This window comes from Lissotriton vulgaris, chromosome 3_1, assembly GCF_964263255.1.
Source record: "Lissotriton vulgaris chromosome 3_1, aLisVul1.2, whole genome shotgun sequence".
NCBI lineage: Eukaryota > Metazoa > Chordata > Amphibia > Caudata > Salamandridae > Lissotriton > Lissotriton vulgaris.
Window position 1 is genome coordinate 340,774,630 of NC_141689.1, and position 17,989 is coordinate 340,792,618.

Consider the following 17,989-nt stretch of genomic DNA (forward strand, 5'->3'; position numbering starts at 1 on the left):
AAAAAAGCCTCCGGCATCAAAAATGATTCCACTGAGAATGTCAAGTCAAGATGGCAATGGATCTCAAGAGACCACATCTGAGCACTAGTGCAGAGCCTGTTGGTATTAAAGAAGAGGGTTGAAAACAATGATGTAGGAATCAAGTTGGCGGCCGAAAATAACATCTATTAGGTGGGTAGAAACAATTAATGCCGTGGGAGATGCTGGTCACCACCATTGAAGAGCAACGAATCATTCAAGAAAATGTACCCTCCCCACGTACTGATTTATATTTGTTTGTAAGTAATGGTGTGGCTGTCCATCGAGGAAGAGTTTCAAAATACATACCTCTTTTAAGAAGAATTATTATCATCATTATCACAATATCCATTTTCACCAGAATAACTTGATGTTCTCTCATCTGCAGCTAAGCCTCATAAGTCAGACAGACATACAAATGGTTCAATGAATCAACAGCCCTCTCTCTTTACCTTTGGTATAAAGAGCTTTGTGCACTTTTGATGGTTTTTCAACTGTAGAAGAGGCAGAAAATCCAGGAGGTAAACGAATGCTAACCAATGCCAACATGCCGGGACGAGCATCTGGATGCTTAAATGGCACAGTACTAAAATACATTCGTACACCTGAAAAAAAGCAAACACTGTGTTAAAGTAAAAAAATACTGCATTATCGATTATTGTGCTCACAATATTCAATGAGCCTCACGTCTTTACTGGCGACAGGAAAGACTATAAGGGAAAGTCCCTTACCTTAAATATAACCAGAAGGAAAGCGTCAAGACAGTATAATGCCTGAACGTGTAACAAAATGTAGCCCTCTATGCCACCCAAAATATTCCATTAAAGCCTGTCTCGTATCTCTCTAAATCTATCTGTGCTCATTAAGGGCTGCATTCTCCATCCCACTTCGAGTTCTTCTTTTAGCACTGCAACACTTAAGGGCAATTGTGCATGTTATACTCCAAAGAGTGACCCCTCTGCTAGGATACGGCTACAAGGGTAGGGAAAAATTATCAACTAAAGAGAACAAACTCCAGTCTTCCCTTGAAAATTGCAACCACCCATACATCAAAAACAAATATGCACGACTCACAGGTAGTTTGCCTTTACTTTTCTACTTTATTCATTTAATGTATGATTCACCATGATGAGTTATAACTTTCAAATGTTATGATATATATCTCAATTACAAAAAGATTTTTGGGACCATAAATACGTCATTAATAGCCTGCATGAATAACAGAAATATCTCATTATAAAAAAACACACACTGTGTGGGCCTACTTAACGAATGACATTTATGTTTTGTGTTTACTGGAATAGTGTCCATGCACGCGTCCTTTATTAAGCACAAGGGGAATACCACACCCCTATTATAGTGATAAATGTATCCTGTCACCAGTGACATACACTCACATTTGTCGCACTAGAGAAATACCTTCTAAGCGTAGTCACAGCCACTGTAGGTAAAAAGAAGAAAAGTGCACGGTCCCCATCATGGGATTCAGTCCCAGAGTTGTTAAATGATAGCGATGGTAGAGAAGTCAAGAACAAAAACAAAAAATTGCCTATAACACAAATATTCTCAGTTTTAAAGAGTGGTAAGCTCCACTGTCAGCTTTTATTTTCACATAGGCCCCAAAAATACCAGGTGGTATGAGAGACGCACAGGCTTAAAATCAGTCTTTCTCCATGACATCCTCAACATACCAGGAGGAAAAGGCCTAAAAAAAAAAAAAAAAGGTCGACCAAACGTCGTAAAAATCCTTTCAAAAACTGACTGAGGTGGTGCGGAAAGAAAATAACTGGTGTCAGGTTGCTGAGGTGGCGCCTATATATAGGCGTCATGAAAGTCACTTCGACCGCGGACAATGACATCATGGGGAGCCTACCTACACTACCTGCTGGGGCGTCTGAGTACTGCTCACGAACAATCTTCCTGATCAAGTCTAATGCTTGGGAAAATTCAAAGGTAAGGAATCTGCGGCTAGATATCTCTTATCAGATTTTACAGAATGCCATTTCCTCTGTCATCCCTGGTCACTCTTTGGGAAACATCCAAGTAGTTTTTAGAGGCCAAATAATAAGTCATATGTTCAAGAAAACAAGAAATCAAATCCGCCTTGGTAAAAATGAAGGCTGATATCAAATCTCAAGAAAAAATATTCAGACATTAAAAAAACTCAGTTTTAACACTAAAATAAATCAAATATTAATACAACAAAATAATCAGTACGTGTTCTTATCTATGAGTCCGAGCGCAGATAGGTAAAAAAAAGTATTTTACCTAAACAAAGCAAAAAATCTTATGTCGCCTACTGATTCAAATTTAAAATAAACTCCACCTTAAATTCTAACACTAAAGACCCCCAAGGCAATATTCTGGAAATGTTTCAGGAATTCCATACCCACTTATACTCCCTGATTCGTTAATAGGCTTCTTAGTCCCTCCTTAGTAACGCCTTGTATGCATTTGTAACCTCCCATGAGGACTGGACTTTTTACTTGTGGTGTTACACGTTATGCTTATGTTTATTTTGTCGGTGAGCACTATTTTCTTTAATTATTTTGTCCTACTGCAGACACGTCATGCTTTCCTGCGTGAGGCACCTTCAGGTTCGAGAACGGCAGCCGCTCATTTCTTTTGTTCTGCACGGCTTACCGAAATTAACACTGATCGCAGCCTCTCATCACCGTCTCACCCAAGTTCTTGCTTACATTGCAAGTGCTTTACTTTTTAACAGCAGTCTGCGGGCCCCAGAGGGCCCCGAACATGCTAATAATAATCCACATTTGTAAAGCGTGAACCATCACCCGTTAGGGTCTCTAGGCGCTGGGGGCCGTCGGGAAGATTAAGCAAACTATTGCCCAGAGTCACATGGTGCTGGGCTAATCTGCCATCGCCCCAGGGATCGAACCGTTATCCCCAGATTCCGGAGTCAGTCACCCTGGCCGCGGCACCACACTTCTCCCTGCAATGCTGGACTCATTATCTCCCCACTGTGTCCTTGCATAAATGTGGCAGCAGTCTGCTTTTGTTTGGATCCTGCCCCCCCCTCTCCCTCTGATATTAGAAGGCATTGTGAAAGTTAGGAGAAAACAAAACTATAATTATGCACTGCTGTAATTAAGACATTCACTACTAAAGTCTTAATTGTAGCAGTGTATAACTATAGTTTTATTTACTCTTAACTTTCACTGGTTTTATGGTCGTAACAACAGCACAGCCTGCAGGCTGCATGGGGCGCAGACCCAACATTTGCAATGCAATAGGTCTTGCATTCGCGAGAGTTTAAGCTATTTGCATTGTAAATAACAATGCCTTTAATTTATCCGTTTTAAAAAAGCAACACAATTTTTTTTTAATTTACAATCCAATAGCTGGAACCCTGGCACATGCAAGACCTTTTGCACTGCAAATGCTTGTTTTACTGGCCATTGGCCCCTTGATACTGATGTTGAATGAATCTTCCAGCATTGCTGGACTTAAATTGGAGAATATGTTTTTGTAAACGCCCTCTTACGCAGACAATATTTTAATCTTTACAGAAACACCAGATGCTACTTAGCGGCAGACCCGAGAGCAGAGGACGGCCCGGGACCAGGGTTCGATTCCCGGCGCGGCAGGTTTCTAGACCAGGGTCAGCGGACTCGATAATTCTCTCGCCTCGGTGCCCACTCTGATCAGCGATCACACTCGGCAACTCTGGGCATTAGCTTGCCTCATCTTCACTAACGGCCCCACCAGACCGCCGGGGATGCCTGGTCTCACCCTGGAGATACCCATTAAGGGACCATCTCTCAGGGAAGCCAGGAAGGGTTTCGCAGTGGTCAAAGCGCCTTGGGACCCTACGGGTAAGTAGTGCGCTATATAAATGCCTATACATTTACATACCTGCCATTCTAGCGGTCATTAGTACATTTTCTTTATTTTTCAGGTTACTTGTTGAATATGGACAAAACAGAGGTGTTACACCTCAATGTCCATTGTCAACCTTTCCTGTATGGAGCCCCCAAAATTCTTATGGAAACCAAAATGTATCATATATTTGGTTATTTGGTTCTGTAAAAATTTGGATAAATCTATATCCCAGGTCTCCCCAAATGTTTTTAATGATGGGGGAGATTAGAAACTTTGGAAATGCTGGTGTCTCCATTACTTAATTTCATTTCTTCCAAATCCTTTGTTTCAACAGCTGCCAAATTATACGCTGAATTTTTGTGGAGTAAGACTAAACCCTGAATTAGTTTTAAGAAGCTCAGGTCTCCCGTTAAGATAGGGGGCTGCAACATCCCAGATTGGTTTAGCTTCCAGGCAGCTCTCTTAGCAGCTAAGGGTATCCGTGTCTGAATTTGAACCTATTGTGCCTCCTTGGTTTGGTATCGAAAGGCACATTTTTTTTTTTTTTTTTTTAACTCTGTTTATTGATTTTTTAACACAGAACAATACAAGGGTTGGCATTGTGGTTCAAAGCAGTAAACACCTGGATCACACAACATAGACAGATCCTGGCAATTCAACAGCATCATACAACGGAGTACAGTCATCAGAGTAAATGCATTGCATGTCAAATAAGGACAGTTCCACAGTGCCATTATGAAGTATGAGGGCCGTACTGCGGCGCATCACGAGGAAATGAAAGGATAGTATCCAGTCTTTTATGCATATCAACATTGAACATTGTTAAGCGACACTAGTCATTAGGTCATATAATCATATATGTAGCAAATATGCATAATCTGAAGCCACCCGTTGGCAGCACCGCATGGCAGTTCAGTCACATCAACTTGATGTTCACCAACAGCCCGGGCGTCTCCTCCATCCGGACCCTCATCCCTTTCTCCCTGAGCTAGCAAATATTTGATTAGAGGATCCCAAATGTCATTAGGCTTGCTGGAGATCGGGAGTAATTCAGCAAAAATTGTACATTGTTCCTGGCAATGAGTCATGTCAGCAATCCAGTCCTTAAACTTTGGGGCCCTGCCACGACCCCATCTACACGCAACGCGCCTTTTTGCAAGAAGCAAAGCTATATCTAAGAATTTCCTGCAAGTCTTAGGGATGTGTCGTGAGTGTCCCATGAGCATTAGCAATGGATCAGGATTTATGGACTCTCCAACCATTGATTCAAGGGCACCGTGCACCTGCTGCCAGAAGGCATGAACACGGGGGCACTCCCAAGCGAGGTGAGGGAAACCAGCATGTTCCGCGCGACAGCGTTCACATCTATCGTCATTGGACAAACGGTACTTATATTTTTTGACCAGCGTGTAGTACAGCCGCTGTAAAAATTTGTAGTGAATAATCTGGAGTCTGCTGCTGGCAGATATCCGAGCCGTAAGGTTACAGCAGTATAGCCACTGTTAATCAATTACATCTGTTGCCAGGTCAGCAGCCCAATGTAATCGGGCCGCATTCTCCGGCCCCGGGCTGCATGCCCTGATGTGGCAGTACATGCCCGACCCCAAATGTGAACCGTCCTGCGAGCACAACATGAAGTGTAGTGGAGATAGGACCTCAGGTTCAGTGGGAAAGCCAGGCAGAATTTCCTTCATCCCCTGACGCAGGCGCATGTAATAGAACAGATCGAGGGGAGTAGGGTCGTAAGAAGTAAAAAACAGATCCGCAGATTTGAACTGGGCACTGGAGAAGAGGTCGCCCCAACAGGTGAGTCGCAGGCGCCGACAGAGCAAACGAAAGCCATGTTCTTGTAGGAGGTCAAGCTTAGGGTAATATGCCAGTGGCAACCGAGGGAAATCTGGCAATCCGCAGTCCAACCTCTTTGCCATGCGGCGCCAGGCATCTATAGTGCATGTGACGGTGGTATGAGGGGTTTCTATAGACGTCACTGGGCAATGAAGAAGCCCATTGAGGGAAGGGGGTTCACGATCCAATCTTCAACTGCCAGTTGAGGCATGAAAGGAGTGGTAACCATCCAGTGATAGGCGTAGTGCGCTTGAGCACATAAGTAATATGCCTCGAAATCGGGCATATTGAAGCCCCCCTTATCGAATGTTTGAATCAGCATTGACCATCGCAGCCGTGGGTGTTTACCCCCCCAGAATAAGCGACATAGCTACGACTTCAATGTTTTAAAAAAGAAAGCACCCGGGTGGTAAGTGATATTAAGAAACAGATACAGAAATCGGGGCAGTACCACAATTTTGATAAGCGATGCCCTCCCGGCCGTGGAGAGGAGAAGGGAGATCCAGCGATCGACCAATGCTGTAAGTTTCGTGACATCTACACCGTTGTTCAGCCACAACGTCTCGCAAGTCCGAACCACACCACTCTAAAGGAAAGTCAAGTGGGAAATCAGTAACCGCATCCGTGAGAGGGTAACATTGTGACTTAGCGCAGTTTATGTGCACTCCAGACAGTCCACCAAAGGCAACGAATTTCCTAAGCAAGGGGTTTAAGTTTCGTGCCGGATCTTTGACAAAGAGCGCCATGTCGTCCGCATATAACGACACATCGATCTGGCGCTGAAAGCACCGAACCGCGCCCTCTCGGTGCAACTGACGGAGCCTGCAGGCCAGTGGCTCAATGGCTATCGCGAATAGGAGAGGGGATAGCGGGCATTCCTGTTGGGTGCCCCTTGTGATTGCAATGGTGGGAGAAAGACGTCCATTAGTCAGGACTTTCGCTGTTGGTTGCGTATACAGCAATTGGACCCAGGAGATAAATAATTTAGGGAACCCCATTAGCGCCAGGTCGGTGAACAATTACAACCATTCGACGGAGTCCAAGGCCTTAATGGCATCCAGAAAAACAGCGGCAACTGGGAGATCAGGGTGCACTGCGCGGAGCAGGGAGAACAATGTGCGTAGGTTATGGGAGGTGGAACGACCAGGGACAAACCCAGACTGGTCAGGTAGTACGATCCGGGTCATCAGAAAAGACAGTCTGGTGGCCAGCACCTTCGCCCGTATTTTAACATCACAATTCAAGAGCGAAAGCGGGCGATAGGAGTCGCAGGCGCTGGGGCTTTTGCCAGGTTTCAATAGTGAGGTAATCACAACCTCGCGCATTGAGCAGGGGAGAACCCCGTCAGCTAGGGACTCATCAAAGACCTCACGGAGGACAGAGGCCATAATGTCTATATATGCTTTATAGAATTCGGCTGGAATCCCGTCCAGGCCGGGTGCTTTTCCATTTTGGAATGACATAATAGCATCCCTAATTTCGTCCAATTCGAAGGGGGCAGCCAGGAAAGCCCTATCACCATCACTGAGCCAGCACAGAGCTACATCACCAAGATATTCATTATACGACACGTCAGCAGTCGTGGCTGTGGTATATAGCGCTCGATAATGAGACATGAAAGCAGCCAATATGTTATCTGCGTCTCTGACTGTTTGTCCCTGCTCGCCCACAACCTCCAGAACTGTATTATAATTGTGTGGGGCGCGTGTCAACACTGCCAGAGCCCTCCCAGGCCTGTCTCCCTCACAGTATTTTCTCGCCTGCCAGTGCTTCCCTTTAAACCTGGCCTCCCTGTTCGCCTCCTCCTCATACCGTGTAAGCTTATCTCTAAACTCTGCATGTGTTTCAGTGTTATCCCCCGCTACCATCCGGGCCTCCAAGTCCCTCAGCTCGCTATCGAGTGTGGGAATTGCGCATTGAATGTTGAGTAACACTCCAAAGCTCCTCTATATGCAATACCCCCTAATCGTAACCTTGAATGCTTCCCAAATGTGTTCGACCGAGTCTACAGTTCCCTTGTTTCTAGGGAAGAAAGCGGCGATCTCCTCTCCAAGTTCAGTGCGGAACACGGTGTCTAACAGGGCAGCTGGCTGCAGCCTCCAGGGTGGTCTAGGAGTGTCCCATCCAGGCACCTGCAGGTGTACCAGGACATGACTATGGTCAGAGTATGTCCTTGGGAGGTGCGCCACCCCGGTCATCCCCGCACACATCTCTCTAGTCATAAAAATATAATCCAGTCGCGCCCATGTGCCTGTAAGTGAAGTAAAATGTGTGCCCTCCTTCCGGAAAGGATGTAAGTGGTGCCAGCTATCTACCAAATTGCTCTCCGAGATCACGCCCACCAGAGCCTCCCTGGACCTAGGCTTGTAATGCGACACGCCGTCCGCCCTATCCAGGTGGGGCACCAACGCCAAGTTAAAGTCGCCCCCCCCAAATGACGTGCCGGGATCCCACGTCTAGAATTTTGCCCCACAGTGTGGTAAAAAATATTGGCATGTCCACATTAGGTGCATAACAGTTTACTAACGTGATGGTGTCACGGCCTAGGCGTCCCCACATGAGAGCAAAGCGGTCTTCCCTATCCGTCAATTCACCTCACACTTGAAATGGCACAGTACGCCTAATCAGGATAGCAACCCCTCTCACATAAGTGGAGTAAGACGAAAAAACACGGGCACTTGCCCATTTGCCTTCGAAGTTAGTGCGCGACTGCGGTGATATGCGTGTCTCCTGCAACATGGCAACCTGAACTCGGTGGCGGTCCAAGTACGCAAGCACATTTCGACATTTCTTGGCATTGTTAAGGCCCCTTATATTCCATGACATACAACTCAACTGAGCATCAGACCCCGATCCCGCCATAAGCTAGGTAATATCATAAAATTGTAACATGCCATAGCAAGCTCCGTAGAGCCATCTCCGCTTAGGTGAAGCAGGACACCACAATGACCAAACAGCTGCCTTCCCACCCTGTAAAACAAAATTTCCCCTTTGAGTGTACTCGCCCCCCCTCCCACTACTGCATCCCAATCATGCCAGCAGCCACCCGTTGCCACCCTTCCCCTCCCCCCTGCAACTTCCACAACTTGTTCCCATGATTGGGGTACACCCATAGGGGAAACAACATAGAGAGCGCACAGCCACTTCTCCCTCCTGTAGCCTCCTGTTCTGTACCACCCTTGGTGGAGGCCGAGGCAGGGGTAGTGGTCCCTGGAATTCTTTACCACTGGGCGAGTTAAGTAGTCCCCAACTTCAGTATGGTGTCTGACCCGCCGGAGACCATGGTCCCAGGTTCCAGCCAATCCGGATAAGGTCCAGTTCGTCTATGCTATTGGAGGCACACTGCATCAGTTATCGTCGTCCTCTATCGGTGGGTCATCCTAGAGGTCTGCATTGCCACCCCGACCATTCCTCTGTGCTTTTCGGACCGTTTTCAAGTATTCTTCTGCTTTTTGCGGGTTCGTGAAAAATCGCTGTTTTCCTTGGTGAGTCACCCGCAGCTTCGCCGGGTAGAGCAGTGCATTATCTAGCTGGGCTTCACGCAGTTTCTTTTTAACATTCAGGAATTTGCGTCTTTCCTCCTGCACTAGAGGAGTAAAATCAGGATAGATAGAAAAAGTGATACCATTGTAGATCAGATTCTGCTTGGTTCGGGCTGCTCTCAGTGCAACGTTCCGATCCTGATAGTTCAGCAGGCGAGCGATGATGGGCCTCGGCGGTGTTCCGGGCTTAGGGACAGGGGCCAATGATCTATGCGCCCTTTCGACAATGAACTGAGGTAAGAAGCCATCCTCTCCCACCGATGCTCTGAGGAGTTTCTCCACATATAGTTCCATCCTGCCTGCGTCTGTGGACTCCGGAATGCCCGTAACGCGAAAGTTGTTACGTCTGCTATGGGCTTCCAAATCCTCATTTTTGGCCGCTATAACCCGCAGTAGGTTGTCCATGCGGGCCAATTGAGAGGTATGTGAGGCGGTGATGTCGTCATTGTCCGAAATCCGTTGTTCTGTCGTCTTTATCCGCTCCTCATGCTGGTCCACTTTATGCACAAGGGCATCCATCCTGGAGGACATACTGTCCACTTTCTCCACCACAGTGGCAAATCCCTGTTGCATCCCTTGTAGTAGATAGTGCATGTCTAGCTCTTTGGGAGGAGAGGCTGCGACGGTAAGATCCGCTCCACCAGGCCCCGGTTAAACCGGTACCGTCTTCAACCCTTTCTTCGCGTGTTCAAAATGTATCTTCGTTTGGCGATTTTCTGGACGCACCACCGTGCTTTTGCGCCTCTCACTGCTTGCCAACGTGGCGACCAATGTCACCACAGTATGCCCCTTCTGGCCCAATGGGGAGTCACAATACCTGCTAGCACGTCCTGAAGCAAGGTGCCCTCCAGAGCTGTGTCTCGTGTCACCTCGTGCTATTGAATCATCACAGACTTAGAAGCCACACAGTGTCTCATACAGCCCGGGCGCAGGTACCGGGAGAGTTTCGTGTAACAAGGATCTCACATTGGCCTTCACCGATAGGAAGTCCAGGCCAAGCTAGTCCACTGCCCCTCTCTTAACAGCATGTGCCTCTTGTTCCACAGGTTAGTCAGATGTGGTCATGTACCTTAATATGCTGGAGCCTCCATGCGCATATACCGTGTCCGCAGCAGGCGCCTTTATGTGATCAGCATCCAGGCACAGCCAGCAATGTCACAGTCCCAGGTGGTAGCGCTTTCGCTGGGCGATGGAGCCTCCCTCACGTCTCCACCAGCTCCGAGGAGGCCGACCTCAATTTCCCAGCATGGGACCAGGGAATCTGCAATCCCAACGGCGCAGCGCCTGTCCCATCGGCGATTAAAGAGCCCAACCGCCAGCCGTGTCCAGGCGCCGGCGGGAACGGGAAGCACCTCTCGGTCGGGCCGACCCTCGCAGCTCCCAGTAGCAGTCAGCCCGAGCCGGCTCACTCGGAGGTCCACAGCGTTAGTCCCCCTGCCCCCAGCAGCGCTCCGTGCCTTCGTGCAGCCAGCAGGGGTCAAGGCAGGAAAGACGACGTTCTTGGCGGCAGTCACAGCACACAGCGACCTCCGTAGGAAACTGCAGCACTTCACTCGCCCAGCGCCAACTCACCACAGGACGCCAGACTCCTCTCGCTGACGTGTGCCCGAGACGCCAAAGCAGGTTAGTCCAGTGTATACATGCCCCCAGGCGACGGGACTCCAAGGGGTCTCACAGTAGGCAGGGGGATGAGGCCAATCACTACACCGAAAGCGTCGGGTACAACGGTCTCCGCAGCCAGGACCTGCGCTCAGGGCCCACAGCCTCGCGGCAAGCACCGGCCTCGCGTTGCAGGCGGCATCCGATCACCTCGTCCCGCCATCTCCAGCAGTATCGCCGGGGGATCACAGTAGGAGCAATTTCTCGGTCCCAGTCGCCCCCAGGGGTCAGCGAGTTGGACCGGACGTGGGCAGCCACACACTGCACCTAAGCAGCTGCCTTTGGGGAATATCACCCTCCAGTAGAGTAGCATTATTTAAGGATATATTCTCCAGGGAACAAGAGCCTCACAGTTAGGCGGCCATTCCGTGTGTGCGCCCTCTAGCGCCCCCCATCGAAAGGCACATTAGCTACTCATTCCCTTTATTAGTGAATTGGACTATGTCACACGACAATTTTGTCCACTCCAATAACATTCTTAAAGATACAATTAAAGACCTATTATAATTGGATAAACTTCTAGCTTCCAACATTAACAAATCTGCATCAATCTCTTAATGTAATAATAAGCTCTAAACATCTAGCCCCGCAGTTTTAGGTTTCGACTGGGCCAGGTCACCCTAGTTTCAGATTTACATGAAGGTAACAAGCCATTATCTCCTGCACTATAAGAGAAGTATAAACTTACCAACGTGGATTTTTATGTCTCCCTAAAAATTAAAACAAGAATCTTGAAGCTGTGCCCATTGAACAGTATCCCCATTTACTCTGCCCTCAAGCGTATTTATTAAGGAGGTCATGTAGTCTCTAAGGTCTATAACTTATTACGCAAGGTACTTGGCCATCCCAACTTCAGTTTAAGCAGTAAATGTTCCAGGTACTTCATTGATAAAAGTAAAGCAAAACCCTCAGAAGTGTGTTGTGGTAAAATCTGTTCCCCTCTACTCCATGGTAAACTTGTTCCTTCTCTATTAGCAACATTTTATGCAGTGCAAACTCTTTACTTGACCTCAAGTAAACTATTCAAATTAAAACTGAAGGCTATTGAACCAAGCTGGCCATGCAAAACAACACAAGGTGACCTAGAACACATGTTCTTTTTGTGCTCGCTACTGACCGTCATTGGAGCAAAAAAGTGGTTCAATTAGGTAAAATCTTTAATGCAACTATCTCATTGGACTTTCCAGCTATTATACTTGACTCCCATCTGGCTATGAGACCACTTCGGCGTACAGACCAAGATCTTTTTCTCTTTGACCAACTCACCACCACTGCACTCAAAGTTATCCTATTAGATCGGAAATACTCTACGCAAGTCTCCTATCACACTTGGTGGGCATGGGTCACATACCTTAGAAGCATGTACATTGACCAATCCCACTTTCTATGTACCCCCCTTCCATCGAAGAGCATTTGGGAAACTTTGGACTTCTTTATACATAAAATGCAATAAGGGCCCATTAGTCTCTCCCTGCTCCCTAAGCAGGTTCTTTTAATCCAACACAGACCTAGGCCACAGTCCTATTGACTTTCCACTTGGCTCCCTTGCTGGCTCACTCAGGCTTCCTCTCGACTCTCCATTTCCCAGATATTTCCCTCTTTACTCTCCTCTCCTTATACACAGCCTCCAACCCATTTACCTGTCCCTGAACCCTGCTAGTCTTTTTGTTCCATTTCCAAATTAGGATGGGGGTCTTAAGATTTCCAATGAACCCCTTTAGTCTCAATATTCTGAAATGAGATTCATCTCCCCAACTTGTCAATTTACCCGGTCAAACAGTCAGGTTGTATCTTCGTAAATCTAACAGGTAATCTCGTTAAATATTAATCCCTTTCTCTGGGGGTCGCTAGAGGGCGTGTGACCATACTGGCCACACTTGAGTGAGGCCTCGGAATCCTGGAAACTGAATCCTGAATTTATCCTGGCACACTGGCCTGCAACTTCAATTTGGGCACACAGAAAGCTTCAGGGAACGATCCCCTGTACCCGGTGAGAGTCTCGCCCGGGTCCGATGCGGGATTCCAGAGATATACAGAGAAATTGTGTGCCCCGGGGCTTAGGCTTGAGAAGAGCGGGCTGCGGGCGGAGACTTTTGACAGGACAGACCGTGGTCTCCACGAGGCGCCCAGGTCGCAGAGAGGGGCCCTGACTATATACGGTGGACTTCGGCGATCCCCGGGACGGCTGCTTGGATGCAGTGCTGGCGGTGGGTGAAGTGCACAACCCCAGCGACCTGGCGCGGGGCGGGGGCTGCAGCCTTACACACGGACCCCCGAAGGCAATCTCAGAGAAGGTGCAGGTCGCGCAGAGTCTGCACAGGAGCTAAACCCGACAGCAGGTCAGTGGAGCGGGCACACTCATAACCCCACTGGAGATTGCTAGGTGAGGGGGGGGGGGGGGGCAGCGATGGTAACCTCCGCACCTTGATGAATCAATACCCTACTGCGCACAACAGGATTGACGGTGTAGGAGTGTGGCGCCGCGCTGGCACTGTGAGGGTGGAGCTGACGACAAGGTGCGCTACAAAGTGGATTCTCATCTAACCGAGAGGCGGACATTGAGGAGCATGGCCTAACTGCAGGGGGACGGCGGCAAGCCGAGTAAGTGGTGGCGTGACATGCTGGGACACAGATAACGGGTGAGCGGATCACAACTATTGCCGGTGCCGTTAGCTTCCTAACCCTGGATTTCATTGCTCCTAGCGCCGCCATCTTTGCCCGGACGAGACTGTGTGTTGGACTGCTGCCTATCTACTCGCGCAGACTGCCTGGTGTTTGATGACCTGGGACAGGCATTGATAATCCAAATACTGTGAAGCACGCTACTATCCTCCCGAGCCAATGCCTAGAACATCCTGTTGTAACCTCCACTGGCTCTGAATTGAACGACGCCATGGCCTGATCGGCCGCATTGTAAGACTGGCTGTTCCTGAGACCGCGCAAGCCGCAGATGAGTAGTGGATTGTGAATTGAGACAACTGCGAGGGCCCATATCTGAGATCTCAGTGAAAGTGCGCCTGACACGCTATAGCGCGGATAGCGTTGTAAAGCCTAGTCCGCCACAGGAATCTGCAGACTGTGAAAACACCTTGGAGGCGAGCCCATGGGGAAACCGGATACTCGACAGCCCAAACTCACGTTTGAGGCTGCGAAAACGGGCCTAAACCGGGCTCTGCTGCTGAAGATCAAGCTATGGTGGAAGCGCAAGGTTCCAGCGATCCCTCTTCGGACATGGACATGAAACAACTTCTGTTGGAGATGAGGCAGGGTTTCGCAACCGTAGTAGACAAGGTGGACCGGATGTCCTCTAGGATGGAAGCCATCGTGCACAAAGTAGATCAACACGAGGAGCGCATCACGGAGGCGGAGAGACGGATATCTGACACAGATGACCTCACCGAAAGACATGCAGCACAATTGGCGAAGATGGATAAACTGCTCCGTGTTATCGCAGCAAAAAACGAGGATTTGGAAGCCCATAGTCGCAGGAACAACATACGCGTTACGGGTATTCTAGAGTCGACAGACACTGGATGCATGGAGGACTACATCGAAAAATTGTTGGTGACATCCATTGGGGCAGAAGCATTCTCTACGCAGCTGATAGTGGAGCGGGCACATCGGTTGCTTGGACCCAAACCAAAACCTGCTGTCCCTCGCGACCAATCATCGCCCGTCTATTAAACTATTGCGACCGCGATGTGGCCCTGCGTGCAGCACGTTCCAAGCAAGAACTGAATTACAATGGAGTCTCATTCTCCATCTTTCCGGACTTCACCCCATTGGTACAGGAGGAGAGGAGTAAATTTAGAGACGTGAAGAAAAAACTGCGAGCGGCGCAAATCGATTATGCATTGTTATATCCGGCTCGCCTTCGCATAACACACCAATGGTAACATAAGTTCTTCACAAATCCACAACAGGTGGAAGAATTCCTGCGGATGCTGAAAAAAGCACGCAGAGGAGGATGGAATCGAGAGGACGGTCGCAGGGAGCAGGAGGATGACTGAGGAAGAGGATTAATTCTAGGCTGAACACTGAAGTTCTATCCCACAATGTTGTTTGTTGACTGGACTTTGAACTTGAGGCGAACTGCGCTCGTCGATGAACTGTGGCGGCTGCCCAAGGACGTCTGAAGTTGCACCGGTGGTAACTTATTCCAGGACCCGCTTCTCTCTCTACTCCGAGCCTAGTGGTGGCACAGGACCGGAGGTCGGGGGGAGAGAGAGGCGGTTGAGCGGGCTCTCTAAGATGACCCCTTATGGGTCATCTTAGAGAGCCATATTCCCCAGTTTACTGTTCTAGACTTTGGAAGGGGGCATATATATCTGGCGAGTTGGGGGCGCTTCAGTGGGAGGGGGGTAGGTCTGAGGTTGGGGGGTGGATGGAAGGGAGTATTGGTTCAATTTGTTTGGTTGGCACGAAAACACAGGATGACACTGACCACTATGGGCAGGGCACTATAAAGACACAACACGAGACAGCAAAAAATGGTGGTGATGATGGGATAGTTAAATGTTTGATGCTACTGCTGATGTGGGGATTCAACCTTGACAATATCTATGCCTGGTGAGACTAAAAACAAGTTATTGACGATAATATCATGGAATTTCAGAGGCTTTAATGATCCAAGAAAATGTAGACAGGTATTGTCCTACTTGGATAGGCATGGAGCACAGCTGGTGCTATTACAGGAGACCCACATTTCCCCACAGACCACTCCCTCCTTTGCAGACTGACAGGGGGCAGATACGCTTTTGGACACGGTTTTTAGGGAAGAACTGCAAGAGGACATTGCTGACTTCTTTCCACGAAATCAGGGCTCAGTCGAGTGTGTTGAAAATATATGGGAGGCCTTTAAGGTTACTGTACGCGGCTGGTGTATAGCAAAAGGGTTCGGAGTATTACGAGAGATTCAACGTACGATCAGTCGACTAGAAGGCGAGTTGAGAGATTTAGAACATCGAATGCAGCAGGGAGAAAGTCAGGAAGCGCAGGCTGAGTTCAGAGTAAAACTAACGGAATATGAGAATGAAGCGGAGCGTGAAACACGATTCCGAGAACGGCCTGGGAAGACGCTGGCTACCATTATACCATTATACGGAATGCTCGAGGAACTAACACTATACTAGAGATCACTGATTGTAATGGTGTCATGCGGAGGGATACTGCCCAAATTGGGGAGGTCTTTACTGGCCACTATACAGCGCTATACACCTCCCAAGCCACGGGTGATATAGACCACGACTCATTTATGGGTGATGTGGCTCTATGCTGGTTGAGCGACATACACAGAAAATCTTTGAGTGCCCCTCTGGAATTAGATGAAATAAAATATGCGATCATGTTCCTGAAAAATGGGAAAGCACCGAGACTGGATGGTATTCCGGCGGAATTTTATAAATGCAATTTAGATATCATGGCCCCGGTACTATGAGAAATCTTTGAGGAATCACTAGAAGTGGGCACCCTGCCTCGAACCATGCGTGAGGTGGTAATTACTTCCCTCCTGAATCCCAGTAAGGATCCCTCGCTGTGTCATTCACTACCGACCACTGTCACTTATCAACTGTGACGCGAAGATATTGGCTACGGTTCTGGCCACCAGGCTGTCACTGCTCATGACTCAAATAGTACTCCCGGATCAATCAGGGTTTGTCCCATCAAGAGCTACAAGTCATAACCTTAGTACCCTATTCTCCCTTATCCATACAGTGGCACCGGAATTCTCGTTGGCTGCAGTGTTTTTGGATGCTTCGAAAGCTTTCGATTCACTTGAGTGGTGCTACCTATTTACGGTGTTACAAAAAATGGGCTTCCCCCTGTTTTTCTGGCATGGGTAAAACTATTGTATACTGCGCCCACTGCGCGGATACTTGTAAATGGTCACCTGTTACATGCGATATCACTCACGAGGGGCACTCGGCAGGGGTGCCCATTGTCCCCTTTTCTATTTGCAATCGCAATAGAACCATTGGCATGCCGGATACGACAGATGCATGGGGATAGTGCCTTCCGTTGTTTTCAAAGGCAGATATCTGTGTTGCTGTACGCAGATGATCTCACACTCTACGTCACGGATCCACGAACAAAGGTGAACGCGCTATTACGAGAATTTCTGGTGTTTGGCAGAATATCAGGAGTAAATATAAACTGTAGTAAATCCCAATTCTTACCATTGATGCCTGCTGTAACCAAATTCCCACTGGATTATCCGATAGAATGGTGTGATACGGACTTAAAATACCTGGGGGTGCAGGTCTCAAGAGATGGGGAGGAAACATTGAGCATGAACTATGGCACGGCTGTTATAAAATTAAAGGATACCATTACACGATGGATAGCGTTGCCTTTGTCAATGGCGGGAAGCATCCCGCTGATCAAAATGGTAGTACTTCCACAAATTCCTTTATTTTTTCCTCAACATTCCTTACTATCCGGGCACCCGGGGGAGGGGGGGTGTGGGGGGGTGTGGACAGCCTAGACTCAAATGGAGTGTCATAGCGCAGTCATATGCTAAAGGATGGTTTGATGTCCCTGTATTTGAGGCCTATTACCTAAGTGTCCAGGCACATTTTTTGCATCACTGGCTCCGACCCACTGAATATATGCCACAACTAGCGGTAGAAGACTGGATAGCGCATCCGCTGCCCTTAACTGGCATTGTCCATGGGCCTGCTAGCGCCCTGGAAACGCTGCCTATGACAGTTTCTTGTACGGTAGATGCATGGCATAGAATGTAAATGTACAGGAATTTTATAGCGCAAATCACCGAGCGGTTTCTAAGCGCTTGCTTAGGGAACCCGTCCTGGTATTCCCCTGTGAGATGACCCGGCAGGGTATCCGTAAGGTGAAAGCCAGGCATCCCGCCTCGAGGGGCCGTTGTGGAGATTAAGCAAGCTATTGCCCAGAGTCGCAGAGTGTGAACCCGTGAATCGAGTAGGCACCGGAGCGAGAATTGTCGAGTCCATGGACATTTTAGGACTCAAGACCCCGCCTAGCCGGGAATTGAACCCTGGTCCCGGGCTGACCTCTGCTTCCAGGTCTGCCTCCTCTAACCAGTGAGCCACACTTCTCCAGTG

General features: G+C 48.4%; 1 protein-coding gene across 2 annotated transcripts in view; it reads right to left on the bottom strand.

Moving 5' to 3' along the window:
- Positions 1-17,989, bottom strand: part of NUP155 (nucleoporin 155) — an 871,946-nt gene that overhangs the window by 686,519 nt on the left and 167,438 nt on the right. For both annotated transcript variants that reach the window (XM_086960546.1, XM_086960547.1), the window contains exon 11: positions 471-623. In XM_086960546.1, the coding sequence (XP_086816672.1) occupies positions 471-623 (153 nt within the window). The remainder of the gene's footprint in view (positions 1-470; positions 624-17,989) is intronic.